This window comes from Sminthopsis crassicaudata, chromosome 2 (assembly GCF_048593235.1).
Source record: "Sminthopsis crassicaudata isolate SCR6 chromosome 2, ASM4859323v1, whole genome shotgun sequence".
Lineage (NCBI taxonomy): Eukaryota > Metazoa > Chordata > Mammalia > Dasyuromorphia > Dasyuridae > Sminthopsis > Sminthopsis crassicaudata.
In genome coordinates this window covers 658,278,106-658,293,291 of record NC_133618.1, presented here as the reverse complement: position 1 = coordinate 658,293,291, position 15,186 = coordinate 658,278,106, and the positions used below count along the sequence as shown (strand labels likewise).

At 42.9% G+C, this 15,186-nt stretch overlaps 1 protein-coding gene across 1 annotated transcript in view; it reads left to right on the top strand.

Moving 5' to 3' along the window:
* Positions 1-15,186, top strand: part of CDH23 (cadherin related 23) — a gene marked incomplete in the record, with an annotated part of 580,971 nt that overhangs the window by 338,008 nt on the left and 227,777 nt on the right. Inside the window, 2 exon segments of the mRNA XM_074284882.1 lie at positions 849-961; positions 5,897-6,085. Of these exon segments, the coding sequence (XP_074140983.1) occupies positions 849-961; positions 5,897-6,085 (302 nt within the window).

The following is a 15,186-nucleotide window of genomic DNA, read 5'->3' as shown; positions in this document are numbered from 1 at the left end:
GAAGCAAATTTAGGCTTGATCTAAAGAAAATTTTCTCGGTTATTAAAGGTGTTCATTGGACTATCTCAGGAGATAGTCCTTTTAATAGAGACCTCTGGAGATCCTAAAGAAGATTCTTGGGACAGTTAAATGGCATAATAGATAGAGCACCAGCTCTGAAGTCGGGAGAACCTGAGTTCAAATCCATCCTCAGATACTTAAAACTTGCTAGCTGTGTGACTCTGGGCAAGTTACTTAACTCCAATTGCTTAGATTAAATAAATAAATAAATAAATAAATAAATAGATAAATAAATAAATAGATAGATAGATAAATAAATAAATAAATAGATAGATAGATGAGCTGGGAAATAAATAAATAGATGGATGAATGAATGAATGGATAAATAAGTGAATAAATAAGTTAATTAATTGATTGATTGATTGATTGATTAATTAAGGAGATTCTTGGTCAGGTACAGTTGGGAAATATTTGGTCCTTTTGTATATTATGTGATTCTGTGACTTGTATGAGCAAAGAGAAGAACAACAAAGTTCTGTGTGATCTGTCAAGTGAGACTTTAAAGACTAGAAGGGACAAGTTGGGAGAGAGAAATGAAGTTTATAGGCAAGATGGGACTCAATTATAGAGGGCCTAGAAGTCAAGCAGACTTAGCTAAATTTAATGGTAAAAGCATTAGGGAGCCACTAAAGGTTGTAGTTCAGGAGAGTAACTTAACTACATTATTTTTTGTAAGAAATAAGTTTTTCCCTGGCCAAATGAGCAGCAGAAATCGCTTCCTTGTCCACAACTCCTCATCGACCTGAGTTCAGTATGTTTTTGCTGATATTATTTGGTTTTTTTTCCAGGTAACACCAACAGTATCTTTGCCCTGGACTACATCAGTGGGGCACTAACCCTGAATGGCGTGCTGGACCGGGAAAACCCTCTTTATAGCCACGGCTTTATCCTGACAGTAAAGGTAAGAAGAGCTATTCCCCAGCCTGGGGTGACATTATCAGGCCCTTTTAAATCCAGGGCCAACCAGTAGAGCGAATGGGGCATACCCTCCACCCTACCCCAGAACAATGAAGATGGCCTAAGTCCCCTTTAGCTTCTTGGTCTGAATCCAATCTCAGAATCACCATATGATTTGAGCAAATCAACAAGCCTTTTTCTTCTTTTAAATTTAAAAATTAAATTTTAAATTTTAAATTAAATTCTTATTTCTATAAGGAATTCCTAGATCAGAAGTCTTTCATCCAAAGTAGTCTGCTCTGAGATGGTTCTTTTAGTCACTGAGCCCCTCCACTGTGTGAGAGAGCCTGCTTGAGATCTTGGCAGCCGGGTGATCTCGGGAAGGGCATTTCACTCGTCTCAGCCTCAGTTTCCTCAAACATAAAATGCAGATAAAAAAAAAGAATAGAACCTACCTCATCAGGGCGTTTTGAGGATCAAATGAGATAACATTTGGAGTTTGAAAAACTTAGCACATTTTATATAAAGTCTACAAGCATTCATTAAGTACTTATTAGATGCCAGGTTATTTAAATTATTATTGTCGATGCTATTTTGCCACACTAGTCTCAAGTCAAAACTTGCTGGTTTTTTAAAATGTCTTTTGTGAGGCAGTCAGGGTTAAGTGACTTGCCCAGAGTCACACAGCTAGAAATAGAAGGGAGGAAAGATGGACGTGATGTGCTTGTCAACTCCATGCCCTTTCACATCTCCCCAGGTCTGGGACACTCTGAGGTTGCATTTGAAGTCGGATCTTTCTGACTTCTAGCTCTATCCACTGCACCATTTAGCCATCCCTATAATTTACTGATTTTTTAAAAAGTTTAGTATAGAAAAGCCTATTTGAAATTCACTAAAGTTGTTACAAAACTTAATACATTTTATATAAAGTCAACAAACATTCATTAAATTCTTAGATGCCAAGTTATTATATTTATTATTATTATTTTGCCAAATTACTCTCAAGACATAACTTGCTGGGGTTTTATAATTTTCTTTGTGAGGCACTTAGGGTAAGTGACTTGCCCAGGGTCACACCGCTAGAAAGTATTAAGTGTCTGAGGTTGTAACTGAACTCACGTCTTCCTGGCTCTAGTGCCAGTGTTCAATCCATGGAAGTATCTAGCTGCCCATATAATTTGCTGATTTTTAAAAGTTTAATATAGAAAAGTCTATTTGAAATTTACTAAAGTTAAGTTTTTCCAGCTGTGGTTTTATTACATATGAAGCATTTAGTGACAAAATAGTAAAAAAAGATTTTGACAAATTGCAATGTGATACACTTTTCTCCAAATATTTTAATTTACACAAATGTTTAAAAAATACTCATTAAATGCACCTTTCATACACTCTAAACTTTCTATAATCTCAATACCACAAAAGACATAGAATAGATTCCACAGATGAGGAAAAACCTAGTTTGTCTATAATACTTTGCTCACCGTTTGCAGTTTTATTACATGAAATGTACATATTGACTTTAAAGTCCTGACTTTTGAACTCCAAACTATTTCCTGATTTTTTAAAAAGGAAGAATAATGAGACAGCTCCTAGTGCAGAAGAAAAGGTATTAGATTTGGGCCCGGGAGACGAGTTCAAGTATAGTCTGTACCACTGGGGGACTGTGTAACATTGGCCACCCAGCTTCTCTCAGCCTTCAGTTCATCACCTCTAAGAGGAGAAGGGTCAAGATGTATGATCTCCTCCTGGTCCTTTCTGTCTATACATGTGTGAACCTGAAATGATGATCATTTTTAAAGATTTTTTAAAATTTGGAATCCTTAGGAAGAGTTATTAAATAACAACAATAATAACGAGCATTTATATGGTGATTTAAAGTTTGCAAAGTGCCGTACAAATATTATCTCATTTGAGGAAAGATAAAGGAAGTTAAAAAAGCAAGATGGTGGGGCAGTTAGATAGCTCAGTGCATAGAGTACTAGCCCTGAAGTCAGGAGGTCTTGAGTTCAAATCTGGTCTCGGACACTTGACACTCCCTAGGTATGTGATCCTGGGAAAGTCACTCAACCCCAATTGCCTCAGCAGAGAGGAGAGAGAGAGAGAGATAGAGAGAAAGAAAGAGAGAGAGAGACAGAGAGAAAGAAAGAGAGACAGAGAGAGAGAAGAGAGAGAGAGACAGAGAGAGAGAGAGAGGGAGAGAGGGGAGAGAGAGAGAGAGAGAGAGAGAGAGAGAGAGAGAGAGAGAGAGAGAGAGAGAGAGAGGACAGAGAGAGAGAGACAGAGAGAGAGACAGAGGAGAGAGAGAGAGAGAGAGAGAGAGAGAGAGAGAGAGAGGACAGAGAGAGAGAGAGAGAGAGAGAGAGAGAGAGAGAGAGAGGACAGAGAGAGAGACAGAGAGAGAGACAGAGAGAGACAGAGAGAGACAGAGAGAGACAGAGAGAGGGGGGGGGGGAATCTGGGAAAGGCTAGTAATTTAAAGCCCCTCACAGTCCAGTCTAGTATCTGTCTCTCTCTCCTCTCCTCCCTCCCTCTCATTCTCTTTCTCTCTTTCTTTCTGTCTCTCTCTATTTACATATATATGTGTGTATACATATGTACATAGCTGTCTCCCTCATGAGAATATGAGCCCCTTGGGGACAGGGATTATTTTTACCCTTTTTTGTGTCCTTGGTGTTTAATAGACACTTGTTGACTGACGTTGGATAAGAACTCGGCTAAACAATTCCCCTCAAGACATCAGTAAGACTTTGTTTAAAGTGCTCTCACTTTATGAGCCACTTCCCTAGGCACCCCATTCCTTTCTGGGTAGCTCTAATTGTTAGGAAACTTTTTCTTATATTGGGCTTAAATATACCATTCCCACTCAGTGCTTTGGGGGCCAAACTGAATGAGTCTGAGCTCTTTTCCATATGACAAAGGAGGGAGAGGGAAGAGGGGAAGGGGAACAAACATTTATTAAGTGCCGGCTGTGTGCCACATAATGGGCTAAATGCTTTATAAATATTATCTCGTTTGATTTTCGTAACAGCCCTGGATAATTATCTCTGTTTTATAATTGAGGAAAGCGAGCTGGATAGAGTCCAGTGTTGTCCAGGATCTCACCTTAGTACGGGCAGAGGTCAGATTTAATTTTATGTCTTCCTGACTCTGAGTGCCCTGACTCTGAGTGCGGCGCACTGTCCATTTCATCACAAATGCTCCAGCCCTCTCTTCCCCGGGCCACTCATACGGCACAATCTCCAAATCCTTGGCGGTCTTGGTCACTCCACTCTGGAAGCCCTGAATGCCCTAAGAGGTGGTGCCCAAGAGGAGACATAACAGTCTGACCTAGACAGGGAGCACAGTGAGAGCTGCCTGCCTGTCCTGCCCTCATCTCCAGACCTTTCTTAAAGGAGCCCAAAGGCAGATTAGCGGGGTTTTGGCCGCCATATTGGATTGTTTACTCATACTCAATCCAATCCAATTCAACAAATTGCTTAGACACAATAACAAAGACAAAAACCACGTACTTCTTACCTTCAGAGAGCTTACAGTCCACTACAACACTCAATTTTTTTTTTCAGACAATATGCTATCTAGTTTGCCCCATTTCTATCTCTGAGCCCTTCTCAGTCAAGTGGATAGAGTGCTAGGTCTGCAGTCAGGGAGACCTAAATATGGCCTCTGACCCCCACTGCCTGTGAGACTCTGGGAAAGTCATCTAGTCTCTGTTTGCCTCAGTTTCCTCATCTGTAGAATAGGATTTTTAGAGTTGGGGGCACATTTAAGGTTAGGGTTAAAGTCAGAAGCACAATTTAGGGTGAGAATTGGGATTAGAATCAAAGAGATAACTAGGCCAGGGTAGGTTGGAGGCATTTTAATAAGTTGTTTGATCCTAAGGATCAAATGAGACAAAACTGTAAAGTTCTTAGCCCTGTCCCAAGTATGTAATAAACACTATACAAATGTTAGCATTGCCATAACTAATAACCTGTTGCCAAAGGAGACAAGGGGCTGGGCACAACCCAGTCCGGGTAAGGCTGCATGAGACGGCCGGAGGATTAGGAGCAAAGGCTCCTGGGGTCCTTGGTGAATAGGGGCAGTAAGTTGTAGTGTGGAACAGCCCAGCCCCCTCCCACTCACCCAACAACCCGTCCTCTGTTCACAACCTTCCTTTTAATTAAAATCAATATGGAGCTGGGTTTGTGGCTAGGAAAGCCATTTAGGAGTATGGATCCAGCCCAGGCTACAGGGGTCCCAGGAGTTGTTGTGAGAGGAGCCATTGATTGAGGAAGGCGGGTGGGGGAAGCAGGCAGTCGGGAAGCTCTGAGCTTGGAAAGTAACTGTGTTCTAGCAGGTTGGAAAGGACAACCAGCAAAATTACTACACTTAACCTCAGTCAACAAGGCCCTCTGCTAATAGCCAGAAGTCAATAAGACTCCTCTCTTCTCCCCTGCCCTTCCCCGCTCGCTCCCTCCATCGTAATGCCTTAACTATTTAACTCAATGAAGAAAGGAGTGTTTGGATGGCTTTAAGGGAAGTGGAGGCTGAAAAGAGCCCGGGTTTGGGGAAATACTAGGATTGCAAAAAATCCTCTCTGTGCCCAGCCCTTCCCCAAGAGCCAATTGATACGGGTCCCTGCCTTCCACTCTATCCCATTATCCTCTTTCCTCAATTCTTCCTGTTCTATGGTATCTGAAACTACATAACAGGATTCTTTCATCAGTCCCTGACTCCAGCAGACCTTATGGTGCTTAGCATAGTATTCAACTGTGGTGGACTTTCATTGTAAAGTGGATTGTTAGTATGTCTGTGCCTCAGTTTCCACATCTGTCATTTTGGATAGCTCCCCTTCCTTGATCCCAAATGGACCCTTTTCTATGCCCTCTCCCACTTTCTTCTCCTTCCTTCCCTCCCTTCTTCCTCCCCATGGCTAACACTTATTTTCTCTGGCACTCAGGGCACAGAGCTGTATGATGACCGAACCCCATCTGATGCTTCTTGTATCACCACCTTCAACATCCTTGTCATTGACATCAACGACAATGCTCCCGAGTTCAACAGCTCCGAGTACAGTGTGGCCATCACTGAGCTGGCCCAAGTGGGCTTCGCCCTCCCCCTCTTCATCCAGGTGGTGGACAAGGATGAGGTGAGTCCCACGGAACAGACACTGACTATCCCCAAGGCCTCCATGTGAGCCCAGATCCTTTACCACTGGGCTGTGTATTACCATGAGTGGGTTATTGGCTATTTCTGGGATTAAGGTTCCCCATAAATAAAAGAGGGGTGCTATTTGAAGATAAACACAACCATGTACATGCAACTTTTTTATTTTTATTTAATAGCTTTTATTTACCATATATATGCATGAGTAATTTTACAACATTGACAATTGCCAAATCTTTTGTTCTAATTTTTCCTCTCCTCCCCCCCCCAGATGGCAGGTTGACCAATACATGTTAAGTAGTACATGCAACTTTTAGAGGAAACACTATTCCTAAATTCCAAGGGTGTTACCATAACTGGAAAAACACAAAGTATTATGAAAAAGAGAAGGCTTTTATTTGCCTTAAAGTGCTTGGGCAGATTTTAAGAAGATTCTACTTGGAGTCAGAACCCTCTGACTTAGTTTCAAAGAGAGGTCTAACCCTTCTTGAACCCTGGGGTGGGTGTGGAAATGGGCACAAGAGACAAGCAGAGCTCCCTTGGTTTGTTCCAGGCAGCTTCTGAACAAGCTTCCTGGCTCACACCAGGACCATTGCTCTTGCCGTTAGGTACCAGAAATGGGGATCACTAGGTCCTGCTCACTGGTTTTGGCTTCTCTTCCTGCCCTTGCTCCCTTCACCCCTTCCCAAGAGCCCATGCCTTAGCTTCTCCCTGCAGCTGGCATCCCTTTGCCACCATTGTTAATGGGACTTTTGTTTATTACGCTGGCTCTAGCGCCATTCCACCGAGAGATTCCATTAGATTTTCCAGCCCTGAGGTGATGCTCTCCAATTACTTGTCTTGTGGGCTCCTGTTATTCTTGCTGGCTTTTTCCTCTGCTCTCTCTCTCCTCCCTCTTCCGCCATCTTGCCCTCTACAGCATCTGATTATCAGACTGTCTCCTTTCATCCCCCACTCCCTGGCCACCACCATTAACCCTTCCTTCCCACAATAAGGGCTTCTACCCAAATAGCTTTATGCTCCATTCCCAAACAAGACCAAACGACATATCCCACTTGGGGAACCATGGCATTTCTGGGCCAGAACTTTCCCCTCCCTCCTTCAAAGCTCCCAAGTCCATCCCCCTACCTACAGAAGGGAAAATCATTTGCAAAGGGATGACAAGTCGGCCATGATGACACGTACCCATAATGCAGATGCTGGCAGATCTGTTGAGGCTTCTGAATCACAGACAGCTGAGCCCTATTCAGCAAAGCATCCCAGGGATGCCTAAGGAAGGTCATCCAGCCCAGGTTAGAAAAAGAATCCATTGAAGTTCCCACAATGATCAGGCCCATGAGCAGCTGCTATTTATCCAGCAAATAGAGAACAAGATAGAGACTAAATCTCTATTTAAAAAGAAAAACAAACATGGTAATGGTCTGGGGACAGAATGCACTGGGCTTGGAATCAGAAACTTGGATTTGAATTTCCACTCTATGCAGCACTGAACAAATAAAGTAGACTCTACGGAATTCACTGTTAATAAGCCAGATGGCCCCGAAGGTCCTTCCAGCTCTCTTCTGAAGCCTTTACATAAATGAGGTCTCCAAAGCTCCCTCGGTGACCCATCGTCATCATCAAACGCCTTAACCTATTGACCACCTGTTCTGCAGAAGCCACTGTGCTTGGTCTCTTTGGGAGTGATAGAAGCGGTTAAAAAATGCTTCCTACCACATGGAAGCATTGAGGAGAAGGGACTTAAGCTTGCCAAACAAGAGTGACCTCAGGAAGGAGGTTGTGGAGGTCCCCTCAGGCGGGCTTAGCAAGATGAGTGACGGTGTCCTAGGGAGAGATCTTGGAATGGGCAAAGGTGCAAAGGTGGGAAATTGCAGTTCAGTCCAGCAACTTAGCCTCTACTGAGTGGAAGATTCCATGTTAAATGCTAGAAATACTACACTGAAAATTGGCCCAGTCCCTACTTTCAAGGAGTTTACAGGAAACCATATGGGTCAGATCTGGAGGACAATGAGCAAAAAAGCTTGGCTGAAGTTTTAGTTTTTATTGAGGAGAAGAATGAAATTTAGGGGCTAGATTGTGGGAAGTATTTTAATGCCAAGCCAGGGCAATTCAGCACAGCTTCTCTTCTCCTGAAAGGGGTGAAGCAAGAAGCCAGCTTCCTAAAACGAAGCTGCATTACCAGCGTCAGGGAAATCATCCCGAGGTCATGTTTAATGATTTCCCCAGGTCCAGTTGTTTTGGCATCTGCCTTGCACTCTCTCTCATCTCATATTCCCTTTGCTGGAGAAGGACAAGGTCTCTCCCCCTGAATTCCAGGTCACCTCAGACCCTACAGAGAGGTCACTGGCCTGTGCTCCATCTGTTCCCAACCTAAGTCAATTCTTAACCTGAATTAATGTATTATATATTTATCATATAGCTTTTTATTTATAAGACATATGCATGGGTAATTTTTCAGCATTGACAATTGTAAAACCTTCTTTTCCAACTTTTCCCCTCCTTCCCCCCATGTCCTCCCCCAGATAGCAGGTAGACCAATAATGTATTTATTATATTAATCATATTTTCATATAAATATGTTTAATATTAATATCAGTTGTATTAATTATATAAGCATTAATATACTTAATGTTTATATATATTAATTTGCTAAATTAATACCTATTAATATGTAATATTGTTATATTATATATTAAACCATTAATATGTTTACCTATTTTTGAGCTATTTAACTGTATTTCTCTGTAACTAGTTTCCTTTGTATTCCTACGTATTTGATTTTATGCATGTACAAGTGTGCTCCTTAGGAAGAGTCCCTCGGCTTTACCAGGCTGCCACAGGGGTCCAAAATGTATAAAAAGATCTCCTTTATAAAAAGCCCCAGCAAGTCATCTCCATGCCTCTGTTTGATAGACCTCTAGCACAATGGAATCCATCACCTCCCAAGGCCGCCTGCCATTTTGGAAAACCAGCTCTTTATGTGTATAATAATTTACATATATTATCTCTTTGACCTTCACCCACTGAGATCTATACATCACTCATCTTCATTTTACAGATGAGGAAACTGAGCATAGTTAAGATTAAGTGACTTGCTAAGGATCCTACCCCTAGTAAGTGTCTGAAGGCAGCTTTGAACTGGGTCCTGGGTGGATAGAAATCCACTGTTCCATTTGAGCTCAAAGGGATGTCAGAAAACTTCTGCCCGGTGCTTTCATTACCCAGACAAACCGGTGAAGTGACATGGGTAATAAACCTCAAGGATGAGAGTGGAACCCGGGTCCCAAGTCTGGCACTCTGCCCACCATGTCTCACTGCTTCCTGGCTCCCTTTCCTGGAGGAGCTGGGTGCCCCGGTTCAGGCTGCATGAGTAACTTTCCCACCCATCTTCTCCTCTCCTGGGACTAAAGCGGGCACCGGCAGGAAGCGGGGAGGGCAGAGAGGGAGTCCACTTACAGTCCATCCATATACTGCAAGTCAAGGGAACCCCAAGGTAAAAGTTTCCATAACTCACTGCCAGGAGCCGCCCTGGCCTTTTTCTTGGCAGACAGCTAATAGTGGTGGTGGGCTGGGCTCTTCACCCCGCCGCCATCCCTAAGGTTCTCTCAATGTCAGTGTTAGGCTGGGGGAGGGGGCCGCTAGCCCTTTCCTCCTTCCCCCAGCATCTTAATTTTCTTGGATGTGTTCTGTTTTGCCTCTTGGGTCTTCTCTGGGTCTGCTCTCCTGCCCCCTCCTGCCCCACTGGGAACAGAACTATTCACAATAACATTCTTTCTCAGCTGAACCGCTGGCAGTAATTGTTGTTCTGACTGGGCGGGGTATGGATTACTGCTCCTCTTACTTTGGTTTGCCTTAATTATCCTGGAATCCTGATAGTGAACACAAGAATGGAAAGGGGCAGAGTGGCCTAGTGGACAGAGCCTTGCTGGATTTATAGTCCGGAGGACCACCTTCAAATTGTGCCTTAGGTCATAGAGTCAGCTGGTTGTGTGGCAAGGATGGGGCTGACACGACAGCCCCAGTGCCCTTCTGGTGTCTGAAATGTGGAAGACCCCAGTGTAATCATCGGAACAGTGTAGATCAACCTAAATCCCACAGGATGAGAAACTATGGCTGGGCTGTGGTCTGCAACTGTGGAGGGGAGAGTCAGAAGGATCCACAGAGCCGTCTTCTTTGTAGATACCCTATCTCCATCAAACAGTTGATTCCATCCTGGACAGGGACCATATTTTCATCTAAGTTTTATATGTTTTCCTTCAATTTAGCACAGTTTTCTGTGCATATACGATACTAAATGAATTAAAGTCAATTTATGGTGTAAAAAAATTTGCCTCAGGTAACTTAGTGACTTTGTAACCCTAGGCAACTTGTTTATTTACCCTGTGTGAGCCTCATTTTTCCTCATCTGTAAAATGTGTACAATGATAGCCCCTACCTCTTAGGAGTGTCATGAGGATCACTGAGATGCCATGGACAAAGCATTTTGCAAACCTCAGAGCAGTGTGTAGTTTTCTCTTATGGGTCTTGGGCAAGAACCATGGCAAGAACAAGGCAAGAATGGAACAGGAGGACCAGGGCAGGTGTGAGGGAGGGCCAGAAACAGACAGAAATATGAGAACTCTGTTCTAAAAATCTAGAACATATGCCCATTATCCATTGCTTGATATTATTTCTTGGCTGTTCTGTTCCGTTAGCTGGCATAATTGAAACATGACTCTTGAACCCCTACAAAACCTGGGAGGCAAGAGAAATATCTAAAGTTTATGTAACAAATTTCTTTTCAGGATCTCAGCACATGCACACCCACACACATGCCTGTCCTGTGCACATGTGTGTGTGCGCTTAAGTTTATCCAGAAAGAGAAATAGAAGTGTATATATAATATATATATACATATATAGTTCAATCTGCATTCAGAATCCATAGATCTTTCTCTGGGTGTGGAGAGCATTTTCTGCCACAAGTCTTTGTGGTCTTCAACTTCATGAACTTCAATGGGGAAAATAGTCATTCTTGTGTTCACTTGTCTCCAAGTAAAATTTAGCATTTCTTTCAAATATTTGAAAATGTGATTCCAAGAAGAGACAAAAGGCTTCATGGGACACTGCCAGAGGTATCTATGATACAGATTATGCATAAAAGGCTCAGAATCCTTGGTTTCATAGAATGAGCTGACCCCAAATTCAGAGACGTGGAGTCAATACTTACATCTACCCTTCACTAATTGGGTATCTGTTTAAATCACATTTCTCCATCTAGAAAATTGAATCATTGCACTAGAATGATTTCTAAGGTCCCTTCATAAAAATATCTATAACATGAGGGAAACTATATGGTACAGTGGATAAAGCATCAGTTTCAACTTAGGAGAACCTGAGTTCATATTTAGCCTCAGACACTTAACTACTTATTAGCTGTGTGACCAAAGAGAGAGAGGAAAGAAGAAAGGAAGGAAGGGAGGAAAGGAAGGAAGGGAGGAAAGGAAAGAAGGAAGGAAGGAAGGAAGGAAGGAAGGAAGGAAGGAAGGAAGGAAGGAAGAAAGAAAGAAAGAAAGAAAGAAAGAAAGAAAGAAAGAAAGAAAGAAAGAAAGAAAGAAAGAAAGAAAGAAAGAAAGAAAGAAAGAAAGAAAGGGAGGAAGGAAGGAAGGAAGGGAGAGAGAGAGAAAGGAGGGAGGGAGAAAGAAACAAAGAAAGAGAAAGAGAGAAAGGAGGGAGGGAGAAAGAAAGAGGAAGAAAGAAAAGAAAATGATTTCAAAAGATTGAGAGAAAATATATACTAATATCCTCTAAGACCCAGTCCTTGACCCTAACTTTTCACATATAAGTAATAGTAAAACTGCCTCAACTACCCTTTTCATCCTTCCTCAAGAAGGAGGTCTGGTGCCATCCAGGACCCTCCTGCCAGCCCAGGAATGTGACTTTTTATTCCTGTCTTAATACCTTCTTCAAAAAGGTTCAAAGGTGCTTTCTAGCAGTGTGTGCCATTTGTAAAAACCATTTGGAGGACAGAAGATCAGCCAGAAACAAGAAAGCAGAGCCATGCGCAGAGAGAGGCGAGCTCCCCAGCACAAAAAGAAATGTAGGCGTGGAGTAGCAGAACCTCAGGACTTAAAATGGAAGTGACCCTGGAGGTCATCCAGCCCAGGCCCCACTTGTGCAGATGAGAAGAGGATGGTCAAGTTGGCCAAGATCACCCAGTCCAGGGAGAGGGCTCAGGAGCCAAGTCCTGGAGCCATGCGGTCATGTTAGAGGAAATAATAGGAGGCCTAGACAAGCCTTTGAAAATGGCTGTTCCTGTCCATGAGCAGGTGAATAGTCCTATCCATAGCCACATTGTCTCCTTTGATAGAGTGCAAGTCCCTTCTAGTCCAGGACCGCTTTATTTTTGCCTTTCCATCTAGCACCCAACACAGTCCTGGCCACTAAATCGTTTTGTTGATTGATTAATTGATTGATTGATTAGACCCTGGGCTCTCCAGCTCAAGGGTTCTAGGGCTCAGTCATGGAGTTGGGCGATAAGGAAAGGTTACCCTGGAAGCTTCGGCCCACAGAGAGGGCTCCTCCTGCCTCCATTGTGATGGAGAGAAAAGGACAGAGGAGGGCAGAGACAAAGGCTGGGGGGAGGGGAGCCTTCTCTTCTCCCAACCCAGAGGTTAACAGGGACACATCTGGCAGAAGCTAATTCACTACAATGGTGCTTCATGCTGAAGATGGCACAATTCATTTGTTTGAGAGGCATAGGGAAACACACACACACACACACACACACACACACACACACACACACACACACACACACACGTACTCTCCAGGGAGAGAGTGCTCCAAAAAAAAATAAAATAAACAAACAACCAGGAGCGAGGAAAATCCAAATCTAGAACCAAAGTGGTATTTATTGTTATCCACTTTCCACATTTTTTTCCATTCCAAAAGTGCCCTTGCCCTGTCAGATACCCCATACTATATGTAACCTTATATTTATTTAATTTATTTATTTTTATTATTTTCTATTAACCAATCTGTCTGTGCCCATATTTCCTTGTCCCCACACAAGCATGTATGTCAAGGTCACACAGTGTATTCCTAGGTACCTTTTATAACCCCACCACCGCCATTGTTCTCAATCACATCATAGCCAGTCCGAGTTCCTAGGTCTGAGATAATACCTCTACCCCTAAGCAGAGCTTTGGCTCATCAATACTGAATATCCTTCAATAATTGAAACCATTGTTGCTTCTTCCCACCATCCTATGTTGGAGAAGAATGGGAGATGAGACCCCAGAAAAACCAGAGTCATAAGAACATGTTATCAGCAATTATGCCAGGATTCAAATTCCCTTCCCTGTTCTCCTCTGGGAAGTTGCTTAATTGAGCCCTCTAGTTACAAATGACTCCCTGTTCTATTCTTTGAAACTTTTGTGACAATCGCTAACCCTGGTAAAACACAGAGTTTCCGGCCCAGACTCCTCTCTTCCCCATCCGTTCTCCCATCTCCCACTCAGAGAATATCATCTCAAGAAAACCCTACTAGAAAGAGAATCTTCCTGCAAGGGAGGGGGAAAAGGGGGAAATCCTACAGTGAATTCCAAGGGTTTTTTAAGTCATTATTCCGTATTTTGAACTATCTGAACTACTATTCCTCTATTAGTGAAAGTCTATTAGTGAAAAAAAAAAAAAAAGAAAGAAAGAAAGAAAGAAAAGAAAAGAAAAGAAAAAAGAAAAAAAAGAAAGTCTATTAGTGAAGCAGTCTGTCCTGCAGAGTGGGGCTGGGGAAGGAAATGCAGATCACGCAAGTGTCTTTGACAAGAAAACCCCCAGCTGGGTCACAAAGAATCAGGCACGCCTGAAAAAGAAACAACTGAGCAATAGCACCCTGCAGAAGGAGATGGTGAGCCCACTGGGAAGTATACTGGTTCTAAAGTCAGAGAAAGTAGCTTTAAAGTCCCCCCTGAAACCTTCCACTTCTGGGCCTCTGGACAAGTACCTGAAGTGCTCCAGGACTTCTTTCCATATGAGATCAGGATACTTAACTGGTATCCATGAGCTTCTTGGGGTTTTTCCCAAAAATATTTTGATAACTGAACTTTGATATAATTGTTTCTGTTGTAATCCTGTTTGTTTTGTTTTATGCATTTTGAAGCATAAAATGTGACCTCATTTGGGGTTTTCCTGGCAGAGAGACTGGAGTGGTTTGCCATTTCCTTCTCCAGCTCATTTTACAGATGGGAAAACTGAGGCAGACAGGATTTGACTAGCAGACAGCTAGTAAGTGTCCGAGGCTGCATTTGAATTCAGGAAGATGAGTCTTCCTGACTCCAGGTCCTGAGCTCTATCCACTTCACTATCCAGCTCCTCATCATGTCCACTCTGCTCAGAATGATGGCCAAACAAAGCTAGAAGAATTCAGAGATGTCCCTGGGACAATGTCCATGTCTCAAGAATGTCTGGAGAGGTACTTGTACCACTTACTAAGTCACCACTGCATCCCACCCCCCACTGTTCCCCCTTTGCAACAACAACAACAACAACAATAATAATAATAATAATAATAATAATAATAATAATAATAATAACTTTTTAAAGAAATCTGACCATTAAGCTCCTGTTAAAAAATGCCATTGACCAGCACATATTACCACCCTCTTTCCAGGGTAGAGCCTTAGGGACTTGCTCAGAGCCCCACATTCAGAATGGGCAAGAAGTGGGACCTGGACCCTAATGCTGCATCCAGCTCAATATCCATTAGGTGACACTACCTCCTTCTCATTCTAGGCCTGGAGGAGAGTTCTCTGAACCTCGATTTTCTCATCTGTAACATGGGGAGCAATGTGACACAGTGGAGAGGGTCCTGGGCTTGCAGTAAGGGAGTCCCACCTCTGATGCTTTCCAGCCGTGTGGTCTGGGGCCGTGTCTAAAGTCTCTTAACAAAAGTGACTCACAATCTGTGCTGGTGCTCCATGAATCCAGGGCACAACTTACGTAACTGGACTCCCCACCTCCCAGTCTTGTGGTAAAGTGAGCTTGTTAAGAGCCGGGACTAGGGCAGTGCCTTGTACACAGTAGACATTTAATAGATGCTCTTTGT